Here is a 23,372-nt window from a genome sequence, read left to right on the forward strand (position 1 = left end):
AATGCTGAAGAAAGAAACACCTTTAAAATTGGACTGAAATAAATGACATAAGATTTCCACAAAACCAATGAGGAGAAAAATACCTTAAAAAGCAGAATTAGCCAAATAAAAAGGAGGTCCAAAAACTCACTGAAGAAAATAATTCTTTAAAAATCATGATGGAGCACATGGATGATAATGATTTTATGAGAAATCAAGAAATTAGAAAAGAAAACCAAAAGAGTGAATAAATAGAAGGCAATGTGAAATATTTCACTGGAAAATCAACTGACCTAGAAAATAGATCTAGGAGAGATAATTTTTAAATTATTGGTCTACCTGAAAAACCATGGTAAAGAAAAGAGCATAGACATCATCTTCCAAGAAATTACCCAAGAAAACTGCTTTGATTTTTGAGAATCAGAGGGCAAAATAGAAATGGAAAGAATCCACTGATCACCTCCTGAAAGTGATTCCAAAAGGAAAACTCCTAGGTGTATTGTAGCCAAATTCCAGATTTCCCAGATGAAGGAGAAAATATTACAAACAGCCAGAAAGAAACAATTCAAATATTGTGGAAATACATGCAGGATAACACATGATTTAGCAGTTTCTACACTAAGGGACTGATAGGCTTGGAATAAGATATTCTAGAAGGCAAAGGAGGTAGGATTAAAACCAAGAATCATCTACCCAGTAAAACTGAATATAATTTTTCAGGGGAAAACTGGAATTTCAATGAAATGAGGGATTTCCAAACATTCTTGTTGAAAAGACCATAGCGGGGGCAGAGCCAAATGGTGGAGCCAAGATGGCAGAGCCAAGATGGCAGAGTAGAAAGACACATATTCTCTAGTGAATAGAGCAGCCCACAAAATACCTGTAAAAAATGACTCTCAACAAATTCTAGAGCAGCAGAAGACACAGAACAACAGAGCAAAAGAGGTTTCCAGGTAAAGATTACCTGGAAGGCCAACAGGAAAGATCTATCACACGGGACGCTGAGCAGAGCCAAGCCCAGATCTGACTGCATGGCACAGGGAGGAACAGGACCTGAACAGACTTCTGGGGCAGAGGATCCCAGATACCTCAACCCACTAAAATTAAGTGATGTAAAAGCAATTAGTACTAAAATTAGTATTAAATTATTAAGTATTAAAAGCAATTAGTACTAAAACAATTGACTGAATTAATTACTGAGACTAAATCAGAGGTATCTTGGGTTTGAGGAAAAGAATTTTAGTCTAAGTTTCCTAGAGGCAGATAACCTCAGGTAAAATTTGGCATTGATGAAAAAGTTAAGGTTCTAATGGTAAATTATATTGTATGATTGTTATTTAATCAGAAACTAGAACATGTATAGAAAGGCATGTAAGACACTTAAGACTTGCCTCAAAAGATGTTCCTTAGCCAGTGTGAAATTATAGTCATATCTGAAACCTGGTTATTGGAACTTGCTATTTTAAGATGCTATGGGACTATCAAGTGACTGTTCTTTTGAGTCTAACTCCAGGTATGGATGGCAAGAAAGGCAGTCTGAGCCTCCAATCCATGATGCCAATAAGCCTGTGAGAGGTTGGTATGAACTGCAAAAGGTGATCTCATCGAAGGTTGGGAGAGTGGCTATTCAGCCTGGGATGAGGTAGGATTCTCCTGACTCAATTTCCCCACTGCCACCTGACAGACTTTAAGCCTGATTGAATGCAAGTTGACAATCTACTCCTGCCTAGAATTGACATGAAGGTGGAGAGATATTGTTTCCCTGCAATGTCCCTACTCTGAGTGGCAATTTCCTATAGTCAAAAGGTTTGTAAGCCCAATACCAGATCTATTAAATTATAGATTGTTGGTAGGGGAACATCTGAGGTAAAGTCTAAAATTAAGCTATTAGGCTTAGGACTTTAGATCAACAACAATAAGTTACCATCAGTTAAGTCTTAGTAATAGTGTGGAGAGAATTAGGTTAAGGGATTGTGAAGTTAGCATACATAGTTATTATGTGTGTCTCAGTTGGTTAATGTTAAAAAAAAATTCATTTGTGGACTATATTGTAAATGCTTTAAAAGAAGTATCACCTGACCAAAAATTGGAATTGTCTTATGTAATATGAATTGTGTTAAAAATTAAAATTAAAAAAAGATAAGAATATCACTAAATAGAAAATTTGACTTCTCAATATGAGAGTCAAGAGCAACCTGGAAACGTAATCAGGAAAGAGAAGCCATAAGGAACTCATTAAAGTTGAACTTTTTACATTCCTTCATGGAAAGATGATATTTGGAACTCATGAGACATTTTTAAGTATATGGGTAGTTAAAGGGAATATGTATACATATGTAGGTGTGCATGAATATGTATATATGTGTATATTTTATATGTGTATCTATACATTTAGGTATGTATATGGGCATATGTATACATACACGCACACACCCCAACACAGACTGAGGACACAGGGTAAACTGAATATGGAAGAAGAATACCTAAAAAATAAAATTTACTGTTGAGTGGAGGAATGTACTAGGAGTAAGACAAAGGGAGAGGGAGAATGTAGCAAATCATCTCACATAAAAGAGGCAAGAAAAGACCTATTAAAATGGAGAAGAAAAGGAAGGAGATGAAAGGGTGTAAGTGAGCCGTAGTCTCATGAAATGTAGCTTAAGGAAGGAATAACTCGCCCTCAATTGGGTATGGAAATCTATTTTACTCTGCAGGAAGGGAGCGGGGAAAGGAATAGGAGAGGGAAGACTAATTGGGGAGAGGGATAATCAAAAGCAAACACTATTTTGGGGGGACAGATCAAGCAAAAACATGGAATAAATGGAGGGCAGATTATGACAGAAGAAACTCTGGTTAGTCTTTTGGAACATAACTGTTATGGAAGTGTTTTGCATGGCTACATATATATGATCTATATCAATTTGCTTGCTTTCTCATTGAGGGTGGGTGGGGATGGAGGAAGGGAGAGAATATGGAGCTCAAAGCTTTGAAAGAAATGTTAAAAAATTATGTTTGCATGCACCTGGGAAATAAGATCGCAGGTAATGGGGTATAGAAATCTAATTTGCCCTACAGGAAAACAGAGTGGAGAAGGGTGGAAGAAGAGGGGGTGATAGGAGGACAGACTAGGGAAGGGGGTAAATGGGGTGCATGCTGTCCTGGGGAGGGGGTAGGGAGAGGTAGGTAGAAATTAGAATTCAAATTATTATGTAAGTGATTACTGAAAACTGAAAAATAAACAAATTATATATTAAACTTAAACTAAAAAAAAATGAAAGCTGAAAAAAATGAGGAAAAAAGCCACATGTAAGAAAAATATTTACTGCAGCTCTTTTTATGGTGGTCACAAATTGCAAATTGAGGGGTTTGTTCTCTCTTTTTGTTTGTTTTGGCTTTGTTTCTTCTTAATCGTAGTTCCTTCCATTAGTTCTAATTTTTCTTTACAATACTACTCATATAAAAATATATTTAATATGAATATATGAGATTGCAGAGTGTCTTGGGAGAAAGAGGAGTAGAAAATTTAAAACTCAAAAGTTTATGGAAGTCATCATCAGTGCCAGTGCTCCTACCATGTTGAACCCTGATGAGGTCATTTTTTTATGATATTGGCACTTTCTACCCATGAACAATGAATACTTCTCCAATTATTTAAATTTGATTTTATTTGTAAATAAAGGTTTTTTATTTGGTTTACATAGTCCCTGTTTTAGTAAGTAAGATAGCTAAGTTTAGATAGTAAGATATTCCCCATTTAAAATAACTCTAGACAGTATAAAACTCCAGTATAAAAAACCTGCCAGAAAAAAATCCCCAAATTACATAGTTTTGATTTTGGCTCTTGAACTCCAAGGTATTATAAATGATCTAGAGTTTGAGGCATTTTTTTTCCCTTGTTTAAGGAGACTCTTGGAGAGAAAAATATTTCCTGTCCTATTCTGTCACCTTGCCGGAATCCCCTCCCATTTTTTTTGCATGACATTTTGAGTGAAGATGTCAGACACATTGACATAGGAGGAATATAGCATCAAGGTCAGACACCAGATGGATGATAAATAATTTAACTTGAAAAGGTGACACACAAAGACCAAAGGGAATGAAGAGTTGATGCAGGAAGATGGATTGTCCACTAAATGAAGCTTCTGAGGCTGAGATGTACCAGAATATGAATCCATTATCTGCCACTTTTGAAAATTTAGGCTTGACAATGAACACCAAGAAAAGAGACAAAATAGTCATTACCTAGGGACAGCAGGTTCTGGACATACATATCATTTAGAGCTAAAAGAGAGACTCTAGAATTCATCTAGTCCAACCCTCATCAACTTAGAAGAGGAAACTGAAGCCCAGAGAAGGAATCTGCCTAACACTCATATAACCTTTATAACTGACCCCAACCCCTTTTGATAAAAATCAATACTCATTTCTCGGAAAAAATGGATTTTATCTAAACTAGAAAGAAAGCCTTTACCTAAAACCATCAACAAGCAGTACCTCTAATGGTGTTAACCTAGAAGTCTTCTCACTAAGATCTAATGTTCAAGGATAGCCACCATCATCAATAATATTCAATATTATATTGGAAATCCCAGAACAGCAATAAGAGAAGAAAAAGAAACAGAAGAAGTCAGACTAGGGAAGGAGGTAAGAAAAATATCTCTTTTGTGGATGATGTGATGCGATCCATGGAAAATCCCCAAAATAGAACTAAAAAGTTAGTTGAAATAATAATTTTAGCAAAGTAGCAGGATATGTGATCTCACTTAAATCAACAGTATTCCTATACATCTCCAACAAATCTTTGTTAAAAAAGATAGTAAAAGATATCCCACTTAAAATAGCTGTGGACAGTATAAAATTCCTACGGGTACACCTGCCAGAATAAATGCTAAAAATACATTAATATACATATAAAATAATTCATATAAATAAAATTAGATTAAAATAATGAGTGATAGTAAGTCTTCATGGGTTGGCATGGCAAATATAATAATAATGCCAATTTATGGGAGCTAATTTATATCTTCAAGGTTATCCCAATTAAATGATCAAAACCTTATTTTATTGAGTTAGAAAAAAATCATTACAAAATTAATTTGAAAGAACAGAAAGTCCAGAATATGAATGGAACGAATAAAAATGTAATGCAAAAGGGTGAAGTTTCAGCAGAACTTGATCTTAAAAACTGTATTATGATACAGTAATGGTCAAAACTATCTGGTACTGGCTAAGAACTAGAAAGGTAGATCTATAGAATAGAGTAGATGTACAATTTATAGCAGCAAATAAAAAAAGCTTGCATTTTACAAATGTAAAAACTTAGGATTTTGGGATAGGAATTCATTATCTGGTTAAAATTGTTGGGAAAACCAGAAGGAAATATGGCAGAAATCATGCACAGATCAACATGTTTCATTATTTATCAAGATATGGTCAAAATGGATACAGGAGACATATCCAAAGAGAGATTCTAAAACATGTCACTTATTAGACTTATGGAGAGGAGAACAGTTTATGGGTAGACAAGTGATAGAAAGAGAGTGAGGTGTGAAAAAGATAATTTTGATTAGGTTACATTAAAAATGTTTTGTACAAGTAAAAGCAAAGTAATGAAGATCAGAAGGAAAGCAGAGAATTGATAGGATATCACAGGAGATTGGAATTCAATTCATTCAGTAGGACCTGGGTGTCAGTATTTTGGGGTTGCAAACACCCCAAACCTCACATTTCATTCCCTGACCTCATCATATATTGTTGAGAAATACGTCTACTGATCAGTTCCCATTCAGCAGACACATAAGTCTCCTTGCTTTAGTCTCTCAGGCCTCCTGTTCAGGTCTGCTTTGTTTTTCTCATCTTTATGATAGACTTCATCCAGAGGTGACAGGACTGGTAAAGTGTTGTCCTTCTATGGTTCTGGGTCCAAGGGAAAGGCCAAGGCTTGGGGAGCCTGGCATGTCTGTGTGGCTCTTGCTTGGCTCTCTGTGGATGCTGCAGAATCTTCTTTTCCTAGCTTATCCCTTCCCGTGTTTGTCAGGATGGTTTTTGCTGAGTCTGACAGCAAGACTGGGATCCTGCTGGTCTGGTTTCCCCCAAGAAGTGGAACACGTTTTATCAGACGTTTATTTTTATTCATTGCCGTTTTAAAATCTTTAAACGTGTTTGGTGTCAACAAGAGACTCAGGGTTTTGTTTTCTGACCCCTCCCCCACGGGTGTTGGGTTATTTTTAACTTTCCCTCAAAGTCCTGAGTCTGGTTTCTCTTTCTCGCCTCCTCTCACGTTAAAGTGAGTCCTAGACTCAGATTTTGGCTCCTTCATCCCTTTTTAGTTTTCACTCTAAGTATTTAACCTTCCTCTTCCTCTTCCCCTCAGTTCCCTGTCACGTGCAATCCCTGTTTTAAATTCTCATTTCCGGGGCCTTTCCCTCCAAGTCTTTTCCCGACTTCTCTTTCTTAAGTCTTTCTGACCACCCCGCCTCTGCCTCTCGCATTCCTGACACTTGCCCCAAGTTAATCTTTCTGGATTCTAGGGCTTTCTGGAGGCGGGAATCGTTTACACGTGACTCTTTCCGCTTCCGGCTCGTAAAGAGCGTCTGCTGTTCCCTAGGAGACCACGTCCCGCAGAGGATTCTGGGAAGATGGCGGCGTAAGTCGGCTCGCTGCCAGCTCTCCAGATTTTCCTCCGCCCCAGAGATCAAAGAGCAGGTTCGGGCGGATCCGGAGCCGGGACCAGGTGAGACTCGGGCCCAGCGCGGGGAGCCCCGAAGGGAAATCCCGCGAGATTTCGTCCTCTAGGCCGGGGCCCCTTTAACAGCAGCGGCGAGGCCTGGGGTCGAGCGGCGGCCTCGGCCCCGCCACGGGCACTTGTACCGGGAGAGCGAGGGGAGCGCGGGGTGTGAGCCCGGGAAGGCCCCGGGGACCAGGAACGGGAGACCCGGATGTGGGGGGAGGGGCAGACCCGGCGGTGCGGGGGGGCAGGCTGTCCGGGGCACCTTAGTCACCTAAGGCAGGGTCCGAGGTCGCGGGGCATCATGGGAAGGCGTGAGAGGCAGGAAGGGCCCGCGCAGGGATCGGGGGCTGCTCGGTGCCCGGAGCCCGGGCCGGGATTCCGCGAGGACAGGCCGGAGTCTGCCCGCGGCCTCGGACGTGCCCGCCTCCTTCACGGCCCGAGGAAGCCTCGAGGACGTCGGATCCCGACCTGGATCCGCGGCCGAAGCCCCCGCGCGTGGGGGTCTCTCGGTCCGGGGGGGTCTCTCGGTCCGTGGGGGTCTCTCGGTCCCGGGGGGTCACTAGGGGAGTCCACGGTCCGTGCGTGGGACGGGAGTCCGGTCCTGTGGGGTCCGTGGGATCCCGCTTTATGGAAGGAGAATTCGGGGAGAAATGGCCGGAGCCGCCGGGTCAGGGTCGGTCCGAGCGCACGGACCGGACCGGGCTCCGCAGGGACTGGGCCTGCGGGGAGACCCCGGAGGAGAGGAGGGGGGATGGCCGCGGGTTCTGACGGTCCGGCGCCGGTTGGAGGGAGAGTCGTGTCCGGAAGGGACGCGGTGGTTCCGGGGTGTTGGGCATCCTGGAGGCGTCTCTGCTCGTGTTGTAAAAGAGGAAAAGTGAGGCCAGGAGGGTCAGGTGACGTGTCCAGGGTCTCACGGCTGGTGTCTGAGGCGGAATTTGAACCTAGGTCTTCCTGACTCCAGACCAGGCGTGTTCGGTGCTTAATGGATGTTGATCGATTGTCCTGATCAGCCTTATGGGCTGAAGGCAGCTTGGAGGTGGGTGAAATCTGTGAGGTTCCTTCTTCATCTGAGAGCCCAGGAGCCTTGGTGCCGTGAGCCCCTTCTGCCCCAGCTCAGCTTTACTTCTCAGTACCCAGTGGGCAGGGACTGGGGTCCCCAGAGCCAGGGAATTGTTGGCCACCTCCTAAATGACTGAGGACCTGGAACTCGGTTCTCAATTCCTCTTACCTCTCCCAGTGAATGAATGAATGAATGAATGAAGTGGAAAAGTCAGTTATCCAGCTCTTCATTAATATATGCCAGGATCTGCAGTAAGTGCTATAGACCAGAAGGAAGATCTGTCCCCATTAGCTCACCTAATTACAGATGCTGGCCTTTAGAAAGCCTTTCCTAAAATCCAGGTATTTTTGATTATTGAGTCCCTCACCAAAGAAGGAATGGGATTGTGGAGATTGGGTTATCACCCCTTCTCCCACCTCTGACCTTCCTCCATTCTTTTTATTAGCATTTATTACTCCCTCACCCTTTCCTATCAAGTTATGGATTCTGGAACTCCATGTTCCCCTTTCTTTTTCTGGGCCTTTCTTCCTCCTCCCTCTCACCATTCCCCTTCTTCTTACATCCCACCCTTCTACCTCTTGGTGGATGGACCATCATGGTGATGTCATCTCAGTCCCCTTGGAGAAGGAAGGACAACCACCAACCAGCTAGGCTGAACCAGAAGGGGTTGAGACTACTCCTGACCACTGAGACTGCCCCAGGTCTTTAGGCTGCCCCCAACATTCACCCAAGTTTTTTCTAGTCCTCAAAGCCCAGATTCCCTCTGTTGTCTTTGTTTTCTTCTGTGAGAAGCCAAGAGCCCCTCCCTTTTCCTTCTAGTTTTGTTGGGGGATCTGATGGGATAATGAATTTCAAAAATTCTAGAAATGCTAATGTTTCTCTGAAAAATTTTCCCAGACCTAGTTTCCCCCCACACCCCAATCTCTGAGTTTTTCCCTTTGTGTGGGGTTAATAGCCAAGTCAATCTATTTCTCCATCAGTAGTCCCCCTCTCAGACAATTCCTGGACAAACCAAACCAAAAGCCCTCCTTGCCCTTGGGGAGTTTACACTCTATTGGATTGATGTGCAAGTTGTCACATAATTTATGAATGTTAGGGAGATCTTTGGGGGTCCAGTGTTTTGTCTAGTGGGAGATGATTCAAAATCTCTGAAAATCAGAGCTAGCCTGGATCTTGGAAATATTCCAGGCCATTAATCTCCCCTCATTAACTTGCTGAAGGTGTCCCTTCCAGCCTGGGTCTGACACCAGGCTTGGACTCAGGTCTTCTGATTTTGAGTCTGGCTCTTTATTCATAACCTGTAAATGATTCTTTAGATCAAGTTTCTCCAAGAGAGGAGACAGATGGAAGGTCATCAATGAGAGGAGGGTACTAGCAGCTGGGGAGGGAAGAAGAAAACCAGGGTAGGCCTGCAGAAGGGCAGATTTGAGTGCTATCATGAAAGATCCTTAGGACCATGGGAGAAGGGACGAGCCCTCCAGGCTGGAGGGAGTAGAGCTTGGGGATAGTTTTCTGTTTGTCTGAGATTGGGGAAGGGGCAGAAAGGTCAATGAATGGAGCCTGTGCTTGGAAGGGATATAATCTAAGAAGAATGCAGAGGTCTGCAGCTCACTTGGATTCTGTCTTATGGCCTCATTATCTAAGGAGTGGAATGATGGGGTTGGATTAGATGACATAAGGTGCCATTTACACAGCTCATAGTGTAAGAAGGGATATTGTGGTATCTTGTTTTCTTCCTAGAAACGTTCTTGAGAAAGAGTAAACTCCTGGGCTGCTGAGAGCTTGTGATAAGGTAAACATGGGTAACCTGCTTTGCAACAATGATGGTCAAGCATATCCTGGCTTCAGTGGGGGTCATAAACAGCCCAAACCCTAGAGGTCCTGCCTAGGTCACAAGTATCCTCACCACCATGCCTTCCCACAGCATAAGGAGGGAATGCAGGGAAATAAAGAGGGAGGAATTTAAACTAACCCTAACTCTGAAGTAAGACCACAACTGTCACCTCACTCCTGCTTGTGTATTAGCATTCCTAGTGACCTCACACCCACTGCCTCCTGAGAAGTTGAAAAAATACAGGTCTTCCTCTGAGCTGTCTCTGACTTCTTCCACTGACAGTGGGTCTCTCCCATTGGTGTTTCAGAGGGCACTCTGGGAAGGGAAGCAGTGAGCTAAGTCCCTAACCTTGCCTGGGAGATCCTGTGATCCCTGAACCCTGTTTTCTCACAATTGGGTTTTTAAAAATGTTGTTTCTGGGACAAAGAACAAATTAGTACCGAGGAGTCTCTAACTACTCCAGTACCTTTGCCCAAGAAAACCCCAAATGGCTCAGGAAGAGTGGAACCTGACTGAAAATAACCGAACCTCAACTTCCTTTCAGCACTCAGTCCACTGAACTGCTAACTCCAAATATGAAATGCCCAGGTCTCCCCCACTTTGAAAATACCTTCCCTTAGCCTCATCCTTCAGCTAGCCTCGTTCCTCTTTTTCACACGTAACTTCTTAGACAAAGCTCTCTCTACTGGATGTTCTCTCCTTCTCCCACCCTCTGCTCCTTTCTCCAACACCTGCAAACGCTTCAGGAAGGTAAAAGCAATGGTGTCCTTATTTGTAAAGATGCTAGCCCAGGGGTGGTACTTTAAAACTAAAAAATAGTTTTCAGTTTTTGAAGTTATTCATAGTAGTTAGATTTTTACAAAACAATGTAGATTTTCAAGTATATCTAATTGAAGTTCCTTGAATGCAGCCTGATTTGATTACACCTAGGTGTAGCCCCTTCATTGTCTTTTTCTGACTTCTCTGTAGCAATTATTATTGTCACCCATCCTTACCTGTTGGATAAACACGTCCTTGAAGATTCCTGTCCTGGTTCTCCTGCTACCTGTGGGACTGATACCGAAGGGATCCATAAGTCTTCAGTAAGTCTTTCCTCTGATGTGACCTGGTGTCCTTTAGTACCTGCCCCTTTCTTCCCTTCCCATGTCGGTAACTTTCCCTCAATCCTGTGTCTGCTTTGTTGTAGCTGACTGTCAGTATTCTGCATGATGTGAACTGACTGCGTGGAACAGTGGGTTGTGCCGGACCTCAGTCAGGTAGACCTGCATTCAAACCCTGCCTCAGATATCTATCAGCTGTATCAGGTCACTCAATCTCTTAGCCTCACTTTCCTCATCTGTATGTTTGAGACACTGCACTGGGGAGCAGAGGAGAAAGAGTGTCTTGTCTTAGGCACATTGAAGTTAGTGTTGGGTTATTCCTCAGCCTAGAGGTCCTAAGAACCTCCTAGACAGAAATAAAAATAATAGTAACTCACCTTTTTATCGCACCCATGTGACAGGAACTGCCAAGCACTTGACCAATGGAATCTGTAGAGCAGCCTTTGAGGGGAGGTGCCATTGTTCTCCCCACTTTATAATTGAGGAAAGTGAGACAAACAGGCCTAGTGACTTGCCAACCATCACACAGTGCCTGAGGTCAAATGTGAACCCTTGGTTCTTCCTGACTCCAGGCCCAGGCCTCTCTCCCCTGTTCCAACTAGCTGGAATTCCTCCCAGAAGATAAAGTAGCTTCAGCCCCCTGGTAATTACCAAGTGGTTAGAACCCCAAAAGATGAAGGTGAAATAGAGGCATAGTTAGGGGTTCTCCCAGCCTCAGTCCATTTGGGGAGGCTCAGCAGCCACTTTCGTCATTGGGGTGATTGGGTAATAGAGACAGGAAATCAGGTGATTTGGTCTCAGAACTTGCACAGTTTGTTTCAATGGGGATATTTTCTCTTGTCCAGAATGTCTGATGTGACCAAGAGAGGTAGATCTCTAGTTATTCTGTCAAAATATCTTGGTGGGGACTGCCCAGTTATTGGAGGTCTCCTTCAAGATAGAATCAGTGAGGTCATGTTTTTTAAAAAAAAAGCACAACTGAGGGTCTATCTCTGTTTTCATAACCCTATAAGGAAGCTCAGTTTTTTTGACATCTGTGGTAACTTTCTGGAGAGAAGCTGTGTCCCCCAGATTCAATTTGCTTCTTCCACATTAGCAACCTAGATGCCCTCCCTGATTCTTTCCTCTGTCTTGGCTCCCTTTCCCCATAGAGCATTAGTTTTCAGATCTTGATTATCCTTTTAATTTGTCTGAATCTGAATGTGGTATATTGTTATCTTCATGTATTATAGTTTTACTGTTTATTTTTGCCTTTCATTTTTTTTCTATCGAGAACTATCTGTCTCTCTTCCTTCCACTATTTTGCTGAACCACTTTGGAATACTGGCTACAGAAAGAATTCTCTGTAATTGGGCCAAGTGAACAAAACTGCCCATGTGAGACTCCTCCACTCAAAAGACCTGACTATGAACTGGACTGGATTGACTTAACTAACTTAATGGGCACTGGGAGGAAAAAAATCTACTCTGAAGGTGACAGATTTATATATGCCTAAAGTTCAGTCCTCCCCAAATCACTTCCTCCTAGTAAATTCTAGCACCTCCCATAATATCAGCATGCGATTAAAGAAGCATCTCTTTGTTCTTTAAGAGCCTACAGAACTGGGCCCCAGCTACCTCTCCAAGTTGGTTACACACAGCTCTTCCTCACACAGCATTGAGCAGCCAAATTGACCTTTTGGCTTCTCCTCCTTGATGATGCTCCATCCCCAGTGTTGTCTTTATCCTGGTGGTTCCCAGAGTTTGAGTGTATTCCTCTCTTAAAATCCCTGAGTTCCCTGGAAAAGCTCTAAAAAAGCTTTTAATTCTCAACTGAGCAGTCAGTTTTACCACCAAGCCAAGTAGGTTCATGTGTAAATATGTGAACATGTAAATCAGTAAGTAGGTAGGTATACTCCTTTTGGCTTTATTTTTCATCCCCAACCTTTCCCTTTCCTCTCCAGTTGAGGAAATGAGACCCTAGGTGCTCTCCCCCTCTGCTCCAGGCCCTGAAGGATGAGTGTCAGTCTGTGCCCCAAGACCTCACTACCCAGTCCAGCACAGTTTTCTACCACAAAGCCCCTCCCTCCCCACCACTCCCCATTGACAGATAAGGTCCCTGAGTGTGGGGATTGGCTTTACTTCTGTGAAAAACAAAAACAAAAAGGACCTGAAAGATCATTAAGGATTCTGTGCTGGGATAATGTGCTCCCCTCACACCAACAGCAATCCCAGGACAGTCCTTTTTGGGTCACCTTCCTAATTTCCCACCATCCTTTTGCCCCAGGAGCAGCATGTCTTGCTTCCTACACCTCTCCTTTACTATTAGAATTCAGGTTTTGAGGAAGGGAAGAGAAAGGGTTGGGCCTTCCAGGGCATGGAATCAAATTATTAAATCAGGTCACAGCCAAACCCCTAGATTTAGAGGGAGTTGGGAAGGTTTAGTATGTATCAGTGTATATCTATCAGTAGATAAACTTTATAAAGTGAGTTGTAACAGGAGTTGGGATATAGGGGTCCTGATATCCTGGCCGTAGCTCCCCATTAGGATCCACCTATATTCCTATGAGAGGAAATTTCTTGGTAGATGAAAATAAGATAGATGGAAAGGCTCCCTCCGTGTTAATATTGGAATATGGAAGATCAGTAATGGAGATGGGCCAAGGTGGCAAATGTCTCCAGTTTGGAGGAGAGATCAGTGCAAGTGGACAGGTCTGTGCCCAGGCTGTAGAGAAAAAGGTGTGTGAGAGGGGAGGGAATCAGGAAAAGGGAATGGCTGAGATAAGTAGGAGGGATTTAGCCTCGGCATATCCATGTAGGGGAGTTAAGTGTAGTCTGGGGAGAGCTAGAAAACCAGGAGGTTCTTCTAATGAGGTCTGGAGTCACAGAGAAGGGGGAGGGAAGGATGCGGAATGGAGAGGGGAGCTCAAATATGAGTCACCAAGTGAGGGGGGGTTGGTGGAATTTTCAACCTGAGGTGACATTTGGAACCCTGGGAGGAGGGCAGGGAAGAAGAGAGGTCATTTTAGAAGATGGGCAGCAGGGCTAGGCAGGACTCTTGGAATTAGACCAGAGCAAGTTGGCTGGGAACAAGTAGGTGGTAAGATCTCTGCCTTCTTTGGAGCTAGGATCTCTGTCCTCTTCCTCTGTAGCTAAGGTCTCTATGCATTCTTCAGAACAGAGAACGCTTCATGTTTTCTGGAGCTGAGGTCTCTCTGACCTCTTCCCTTGAAATGGAGATGTCTCTGCCCTATTCCCTTGGTGGTGAAATCTCTTTGCCTTTTATTTTGGAAAAGAACTTCCTGATACCGTCCTCCTGAGGTGAAGTCTCTCACCTGAGGTCAGCTCAGGGCCTTTTTAAGCATTCTGGGAGCTTCCCCAGCATTCTTGGCAAGTCAGCATCCACCCTGGGAGGAAAAGGCAAAGTCAAGGTCTCTCCCACTCTGAGGTTCTTCTTTCTCCCCAGGTTACCTTGCAGAGGACCACAGCCTATTCCTAGGCCAGAGACTAAGGAGAATGATTCGTACAGCCCAGAAACCCTCATCCTATATGAGTGCAGTCCTTCCATAGACCTGACCAGCATCAGCAAGGTGGAATCCAAGAGAGCCAAGGAAACTTTATCTCCTTTTACAGAAGTGGAAACTGAGGCAGCCATAATGAAATAATTGGTCAGGGTTGCCCAGCTAGTCAGTGTCTGATGCCCTCATGGACCCCAGGTTTTCCTGGTTCCATCCAAGTTCCCCTTCCAGGATTCAGATGAAGGCCTTGTGATCTTGAATCCCATTCTGCTGGTGCCCCAGGAGCTGGCCCACAGTGAGTGTGAATGAAATCTCCACCCCTCAGGTGGCGTGGAGGGCAAGTGAGCAGAAAGGTCCAAGCAGAAGACTAAGGTGTTAATAGGATTGTACTGAGCCAGTGTCTAACCTGAGAATGACAAAGTGTTATTAGTCAGATAGCCAAGTAATTACTTTCTTTATGAGGCACAGATTGGGAGATCATAATTCCTTCTCAAAGGGCAGGGCCAAGGAGGGAAGGAATCTAGGGATCTGGAAGATTCAGGGTAGGTTGACAGGAAGCAGAAACCCTTGGAGCTGAAATCTTTCTGCCTTCTTCTCTTGGACTTGAGATTTCTTTATCTTATTTCTTGGAATCAAAGTCTCTCTGCCATCTTCCCTCAATGGTGAGATGTCTCTTGTCTTCTGGGAGTCAGCCCTGCACATGCAGGTGCCACTTAGGACTAAGCAAGGCCCCCTCTCCACATCCCAGTTCTGCTGGCTTCCCTTTCCTTTGGGCTTCTTTTTCTCTGCTGACCTCTTGGTGACTGTCCTCCAGGCTTGCCAGGACAGGGCTTCCCTCCATGGCCTAGCTCTGGGGGTTGCCCCAGCTACTTCTGCAGGCTCCCTGTCATGTCTCAAAAGTACTGTGTAAGTGAAGTCCATACACAGACCTGACCAGCGTTAGCAAACCTGGAATCCATGAGAGCCAAGGAGGCTTTAACCTGTTAGAGGTGACTTGTCTTTTGCACTCCTGTCAGCAGAGAAGAAATTCTCCTTGTGGTTCTGCTCATGTCCTGCCTCAGGCCACACAGACCTCTCCAGTCTCTGTGAATCCCTCTGATTGCCCATTTTTTAAACATTTAGAAAGTGGCTCCTCTGTGCCAAGCATTGTGCTAAAGTATTGGTTGTGCAAAGAAAGTATAAAAAATTAACAGTCCCCATTCTCCACAAACTCATCCTAATTGGAAGAAAACATGTCAGCATCTGTGTTCAGACAAGCTCTCTAGGGCATGGATGGGAGGCACTATGAGAGAGAAGGGACCAGAAATAGTTTTTTTTCAGAAGGGGAGATGTTATTTGAAATGTGAAGGAAGCCAGGAGACCCAAGTGATGGGGGAGGACATTCCAAGCATGAGAGACAGCCATTGGGAAGGCACAGGGTCAGGGAATGGAGGGTCTTGGTCAAGGACCAGCCAGGAGACCAGTGTCCCTGGGTCAGAGAGAAGAGGACCAAGGTGTAAGAAGGCTGGAAAGGGTTGAGGGGCTGATTACATGGTGTCTGTTATGTGCCAGAAGCCATATCAATATTATCTCATTTTATCCTTTTGTGAGAATTGTCAGGGTCCTTGCTAGGGACAGGCAGAATATGGGAGTGCATGTTACACACAGATAGTGCACTCTGTTTATTTATCCACTCAAGTATGTGACACACTCCCTGATGGACATGTGTGTCTCCCAGTTCCACCAAGGACATAGAGACCAGTTCTTTTCCCAAGGTACATGACCCAACCTGTGGGTAAGATTCCCTGAGGTCTCGTAGGCAAGCTTATGTTTTGAGTCTCTTTAGGTTAGGAGACAATAGAGAGGAAAAGAACATTTTTAGGAAAAGAAAGTGTGGATTTAGAGTTAAAGTTAGGAAGGTCTGTCACAAGGGTCTTTAGCATAGCTACATATACCAGTCCAAAAAAAAGGGTAGCTGCTTGATTAGTCAGGAAAGTAATCAACATGGGCTAAGCCCTTTGTGCCTTCTTAGACAGAATAACAGGACAGGAAGTGAGTCCTGAGTTTTCTCAAAGAGATTGGGGGAAGGAAGGTAGTGAAGGGGCCATTGGCCTACCTCAGGACATCCAGTATAGTATCCAGTGCGGAGGCAGCTAGGTGGTGCAGTGGATAAAGCACCAGTGCAGGAGTCAGGAGGACCTGAGTTCAAATCTCACCTCAGACACTTGACACTTAATAGCTGTGTGACCTTGGGCAAGTCACTTAATCCCAATTGCCTCATTCTGGGTCATCTCCAGTCATCCTGATGAATATCTAGTCACTGCATTCAGATGACTCTGGAGGAGAAGTGAGGCTGGTGACCTGCACAGCCCTCCCTCACTCAAAACAAAGTCAAGTGCAAGTCATGTCATTATTTCTCTGATAGCATGGTCTTCCTTGGCAACGAAGGATGAACACACAATGGAGTCAGTTACAGTTTCTCCAAAATTCGTTTTTAAAAACCATTACCCACTTTCTGTGTGAAAGCGTCAGTGGTCAGATTTGGGGGTTATTAATGCTAAAGGTGTGAGTGTGCTTTCAAGAGGTAAAGAGGAAAAGGGATTGGGGGGGGAGGGATGGGGCGACCAGAGAGCAGCAGTCACTGGATACAGATTGGACTGATTGAGGTGAACTCTCTCCAATCAGGTGATAGGGCCTCTGGGGGAGGACTCTAGGGGGCTGAATGTCAAAGACCACTTCTTGGTCTCTGAAACCTAGTCAGTTAGATGACAGGTAGGCCATCTGATCTCCTAGCTCAGACCTTCCTGGGAACTGCAAGCCCAGCACAAGATTTTTAGGAGACATCTTTATGTCAAGAAAGAGGGTTGCTTCTGCTAGCCAGAGAGTCTGTCAGAAGGAGGAGTCCAAGGCAGAATTTGTCTAGAAATGTGGGCCATATGAAAAACAGAACAAGCCCTTTCTGAGGGGGTCCACCACTCTCCTTCTTCCTCACCCTTGAGTCCCCTGGATCATCTTCTTCCTCCATTCACACTCATAGCTCGAAATTCAGGTGCAAGCCTTCCCTGTTCCCATTCCTGGTCTCCATCATCTGCATTACCATGACCATGGCAGTGACTCCTCTTCCTTGACCCTGTCCTAGTGCACCCACTTCCTCTCCAAGGCTCACCTTGTGCCTGGGCCAAAATGTAAAACACTGGTTCCTCATTAGGAGTCCTGTTCCCTCACTTGTCCATCAGCTCCCATTCTCCCTACTTTACTCTATTTTGGAAATGAATCCCTTATGCTTCTGAGAAAAAAGACTGCCACATTAAAATTCTGGCGGTAGACTAATCCAGAGAAGTGTGTCATGTACTTTGGGGTCCTGCCTGAAAATGGAACTGAGTGTATCCTAAACTAAATTAAGATGTGGTCTCCTCTGAAGTCACATGGATACTTGCAATGTTTTATCCTCTGTCAGTGATTCATAACTTCACAAAACATACTCAACATTTGATATAAGGGCCATATGTTCAGCAATTATACAGGTAAGAGTGAAGAACATCATTACATTAAAATGTCACTGTCCTGGTATCTGAATGCAATCCGTCGAGAGCAGGGGTGGGGAACTGCAGCATTCAGGATCCATAAGTGCAGCTTGTCGACTAAATCCCATCTTACAGGACCAGTTTGTCAGATGTGGAAACTGAAGCATCAATGCTAAGTTTGCAGAGGGCCCTTTCAGGAAAGGAAGGATGAAAGCTAAGTTAGGTAAATGGGTAAGGAGTAAGTAGAGGGCAGCAAGGTGGCGCAGTGTATAGAACCCTGGCTTGGAATCAGGAAGACTCATGTCATGAGTTCTGATCTGAACTCATCCACTTACTAGCTGTGAGATGCTGAGTCACAGCTCACTTCATTGTGTTTGCCTCAGTTCGTTATTTTTATCATGACATTTCATGAGTCATGAAATGACAAACCTTTCCTGTATCCTGGCTCAGGAAACCTCAACTGGGATCTAGCAAAGTCAGACACAACTGAAACAAGTGAATAATGCCAGGCCATGTGATAAGGCCTGGGGATTCAAGCAGAAATGAAGAAAGATTGTCCTCCCCCCGCATAGAGATTCCACTTTGAATGGAAAGACAGCACACCAAAGGAAGAGATTTTGGGCACGACACTGGGACAGGGTGGCAAAGTCAGTGAGAAGTGCCAGTGTAGTGCACCACGGTGCACATGTGCAAATCTGGACGTATTTGGGCTGATCCTCTTCTTATGTAGGTGTTTGGAGGATGTGAGCTTACCCCATGGTGGGGAAGAGAGAATGTGGGAGGACGGGAAAGGAAAGAGATGTTCATGACCTTCTGATGAGAACATTAGGGATTCCAGAGATGAGTTATCAATGAAGAAAAGCATGTCCTTCCTGTAGTGATTGTTCCCATTATGAACGAATAGTGAAGAGTCTTGACTCAGAACATCTAATAAGAAGAATTGTAAACTCTTGGGAATCTACAGAAATCAGGGAGAGAATCAAAGATTCTTTAATTACTCAGAAATTCCATAACAGATATAAAGGAATCCATATGTGACATATATGAATACAAGATAGATGTTTTAAACAAAATCAAAATGACAGAAAGATGAAGAGATTTTTATCTCCAAGAAAGAGAATTACTCCACATTAACAGAACTTCTTAACCAGTGGATCATACCATTCTGCTAGAAATGAGAAGCATCAAATGCCAAGTGCCTTGGTTAAGCACATGCTTTGCATGTATCAGACAATATATGGGCCCTCCCAAGCATCAGAGGATTTGAAGAAGCAGTCACTTTTTTTGTACAATCTCCATCAGTCTGTTTCTTGACTCATTCTTTTGATTCCCTAAACAACCCAAGCCCGGTGGTCCAGAGTTGTAGCAGCATGATGAAATAATTTATTTTTCAAAAATTTCGAATGTCTTTCTTATACATTAGCTTAATCTCTAACCCTACTTGATAAAATTTTACATTTTTATTGAAGGAAAGAACCCTCCTTTCCCCATGTAGTAATTCTTATTTCTCCATAATTAAATATTAAAATGAATGAATGTATTTATTCCATGAACAGTTGAAAGCAATCATAAAGCAAAGAGAGAAGATGTTTAAGTATGACTCATCATACCCAGGGTCATCTCAACCCCTCGGTATAAGAGTAGAGAATTCTTCATCATTTGGCTGGAAACAGTCTCATACCACTCAGGTGAGGCCATATTGTGAGTAATCTCCCTTTAGAATTCTTTTCATACTTTTCTCTTCTTCATACTTTAATACAGTCTTTACCAAATTGACTTGATAATTTTTGTTCACTCCTGAGAGATCACTGTCACCTTGTTGTTTTTTTGCTCCCAGAATCCACAGTTCTCACCAACTTCTCACAAACTCTTCGTAAGAATATTCTTAATATGTCACTTAGGACAGAGGTAGAGTTACACATGACCTCACTATCTCCCATACAGATTCTTGTGCATCACTAACAGAGCACATATCTTGTCCATAATTCCATCAGGAGAAGCATTGTCTAGTAAAACATTTTACTAGCTTTGATTATTCCATCATGCTTCTCATTTCAAATATAAAATGCTTTTTTCCATATTCCATTGTGCTCTTAGTAACTGATTTCTTACGCTTGTAAAAGTTGTATGAGTATTAGGGAAATCCTTTCTCTGGGTTTCAGTTTCCTCTTTGAAGTGGATGAGAGTTGGACTAGAGGAATTCTGGAGTCTCTTTGAGCTCTAAATCATGTGACTTTTGATGGTTTAGGATTTGGTGACATTCAAGGATGTGGTTGTAGACTTCACTAAGGAAGAGTGGGGCCTCTTGGACCATTCTCAGAAAGAGCTGTACAAGGAGGTCATGCTGGAGAATGTCCAGAACCTGCTGTCCCTGGGTAAGGACCATTTCCTTTCTTTTCTTGATGTTAATTTTCAGGCCTAAATTTTCACAAGTGGCAGAGAATGGATGCATATTCTGGTGCATCTCAACCTCAGAAGCTTCATTGAATGCACACTCTTTTGTGTGTACCTACTCTCCATTGGTCTTGGCTTGTCACCTTTTCAGGTTAAATAATTCACCACCTGTCAGCTGTCAGACCTAAATACCAGATTCCTCCTCTGTGAAGATTTCTAACAGGTTCACTGAAATGTCATGCCAAAAAGAGTGGGAGGGGATTCTGGCAAGGTGACAGAGTAGGACAAGAAATCTTTGGCTCTCCAAGAATCTCCTTTAAGAAAGAAAACAGATTGCCCCAAACTCTAGACAGTATAAAATACCAGGGAGTTCATCTGCCAAAATAAATACAGAAACCAAACTGTTCTCCCATGGAGAATCACTCTAATCTGTTGATATTAAGCCTGATCACCATCTTGAGTTGAGGCTGTTGCTTTTGTTCAATGTGAATGGTTAGCTTGGAGTAAATAAGTCCTGGAGTCCAGCCCTCTGTGGTGTTCAGCTCCTCTGTCACTCTCACAGCCTGTCTGTCTCCACTTTGTACTGATAGAGTTTCTTGAATGCCAGTGTTTGGTCTCACATTGCACAAAATTTTGTTGCATTTCAGCTTGGTAATGACAAGGTCATGAGCCACATAAACCTCCAGTCAACATTGCTATTGCATATACATAAGATTATGTATCTTTTCCTGTATATATGTTTGATTTTTTGTTTTCTTCAGATTTAGAGAGCAGATTTGAAGAAAATGAGTTAAATAGACATCTTGGAATTTTTCTGGAAAAACATGTCCTGACCATAAGTGATGGTCCCTGGGACTTCAGGTTGACAGAATTCCATGACTCTAATATGAAGTTAGATAAAAGTCTCAAGAGTGACTGTCAGTTTGATGAAATTGGAAAGAGATTAAGACAGTCTTATATCCTAAATCACTGTAAGAATAAGACTTCAGGGAACGACTGTGTTCAGAGTGGCACTAGCAGGAGCAAACTTGGTGCCTATCGAAGCATCCACAGTGGAGAGAAACCTTTTGAATGTAATCACTGTGGAAAGGCTTTTAGATCAAGCTCCTGTCTTGTTGCTCATCAAAGAATCCACAATGGAGAGAAACCTTTTCAATGTGTTCAATGTGGAAAGAATTTCAAAGACAGGAGCAGTCTTCCTGCACATCAGAGACTCCATACTGGAGAGAAACCTTATGAATGTAATCACTGTGGAAAGGCTTACAAAGACAGGAGCGGTCTTGTTGCACACCAGAGAATCCACAGTGGAGAGAAACCTTATGAATGTCATCAGTGTGGAAAGGCCTTCGCTACCAGGAGTCAACTTGGAGCCCATCAGAGAATCCACACTGGAGAGAAACCTTTTGAATGCCATCAATGTGGAAAGGCTTTCACTACCAGGAGTCAACTTGGGGCCCATCAGAGAATCCACACTGGAGAGAAGCCATTTGAATGTCATCAATGTGGAAAGGCTTTCAGAGACAGGTACCATCTTGCTGACCATCAGAGAATCCACACTGGAGAGAAGCCTTATGAATGTAATCAGTGTGGAAAGACTTTCCTAAGAAAGCGGAATCTTGTTATGCATCAGAGAATGCATACTGGAGAGAAACGTTATGAATGTAATCAATGTGGAAAGACTTTAACCAGCAGGAGTACACTTGGGGCCCATCAGAGAATCCACACTGGAGAGAGACCTTATAGATGTAATCACTGTGGAAAGGCTTTTATAACAAGATCTCGCCTTGTTGTTCATCAGAGAATCCACAGTGAAGAGAAACCTTTTCAATGCAATCAGTGTGGAAGGACTTTCCAAGACAGGAGCAGTCTTGCTGGACATCAGAGAATCCATACTGGAGAGAAACCTTATGCATGTAATCATTGTGGAAAGGCTCTCACTACCCGGAGTAAACTTGGGATCCATCAGAGAATCCACACTGGAGAGAAACCTTATGGATGTAATCACTGTGGAAAGGCTTTCAAAGACAGGAGTGGTCTTGCTGCACATCAGAGAATCCACACTGGAGAGAAACCTTATGAATGTCACCAATGTGGAAAAGCTTACAGTGGCAGCTCTGGTCTTGTTGTCCATCAGAGAATCCATACTGGTGAGAAACCTTATGAATGTAATCAATGTGGAAAGGCTTTCACTACGAGGAGTCAACTTGGCACCCATCAGAGAATCCACACTGGAGAGAAACCTTATGAATGTAATCAGTGTGGAAAGGCTCTCACTACCAGGAGTAAACTTGCGGCCCATCAGAGAATCCACACTGGAGAGAAACCTTTTGAATGTCATCAGTGTGGAAAGGCTTACAGTGGCAGCTCCAGTCTTGTTGTCCATCAGCGAATCCATACTGGGGAGAAACCTTATGAGTGTAATCAATGTGGAAAGGCTTTCGCTACCAGGAGTCAACTTGGTGCCCATCAGAGAATCCACAGTGGAGAGAAACCTTATGGATGTAATCACTGTGGAAAAGCTTACAAAGACAGGAGCGGTCTTGCTGCACATCAGAGAAACCATACTGGAGAGAAAGCTTAAGAGTGTAATCAATGTGGAAAGACTTTTAGATACTCCTTCCTTCTTACTACTCACCATATAATATAATTCAGTGTAATCAGTGTGGAAAATCTTTCACATAGGACTACTGTCTTGCTTTCCATCAGAGTATTTACACTGGGGAGAAACCCCAGAATGTAATTATTCTGGAAAATGTTTCACACAGCAATCCACTATTGCTATATATCAAAAAAAATAGATACTGCAGAGAGAAATCTTATGAATGTATTAAATGTGGAATGCTTTCCCACTGCTCTCAGATTTAGCTGAACATCATAGATAGAATCCTCACTAGAGGTGAATCTCATGACTCTCATAATTGTGTCAAAGCTTTTAGTTACCACTCTTAACATATGTAACGAACTTCCACACTTCGGAGAAACCTTATGACTATAAGCAAGGTAGTGATGCCTTTAGGCAACAATCATGTCCTATTTCCCTTCTCAGAATTCTTATGAGATAGAAATCTGATCATCGTCATGAAGAAGGAAAGGAATTCAAATGGAGTTTAAAGGTTCTTGAGGATTAGAGAAAACATTCTGAGGAGCAGTTCCCTGTGGTCTCAACATCACTTCTTACTTTCTGTCAGAGGATTCATTGTGGAGAGAAGCTTCACCAATGTTCCCAGGGTCATGCTTTTTTCTGGAGGATGGTGGTCAGTAGACAACCTTGTTCCT

At 43.2% G+C, this 23,372-nt stretch overlaps 1 protein-coding gene across 1 annotated transcript in view; it reads left to right on the forward strand.

Moving 5' to 3' along the window:
* Positions 1-3,521: 3,521 nt before the first annotated feature.
* The window catches only part of LOC140508333 (uncharacterized), a 37,416-nt gene continuing 17,565 nt past the window's right edge, over positions 3,522-23,372 (forward strand). The window contains exons 1-7 of the mRNA XM_072616166.1: positions 3,522-6,712; positions 9,510-9,561; positions 10,573-10,685; positions 10,790-10,859; positions 19,259-19,390; positions 19,951-20,077; positions 20,858-22,614. Coding sequence (XP_072472267.1) covers positions 19,289-19,390; positions 19,951-20,077; positions 20,858-22,614 — 1,986 coding nt within the window. The 5' untranslated portion in view covers positions 3,522-6,712; positions 9,510-9,561; positions 10,573-10,685; positions 10,790-10,859; positions 19,259-19,288. The remainder of the gene's footprint in view (positions 6,713-9,509; positions 9,562-10,572; positions 10,686-10,789; positions 10,860-19,258; positions 19,391-19,950; positions 20,078-20,857; positions 22,615-23,372) is intronic.

The sequence above is a fragment of the Notamacropus eugenii genome, chromosome 5, assembly GCF_028372415.1.
Source record: "Notamacropus eugenii isolate mMacEug1 chromosome 5, mMacEug1.pri_v2, whole genome shotgun sequence".
Classification (NCBI taxonomy): Eukaryota; Metazoa; Chordata; class Mammalia; order Diprotodontia; family Macropodidae; genus Notamacropus; species Notamacropus eugenii.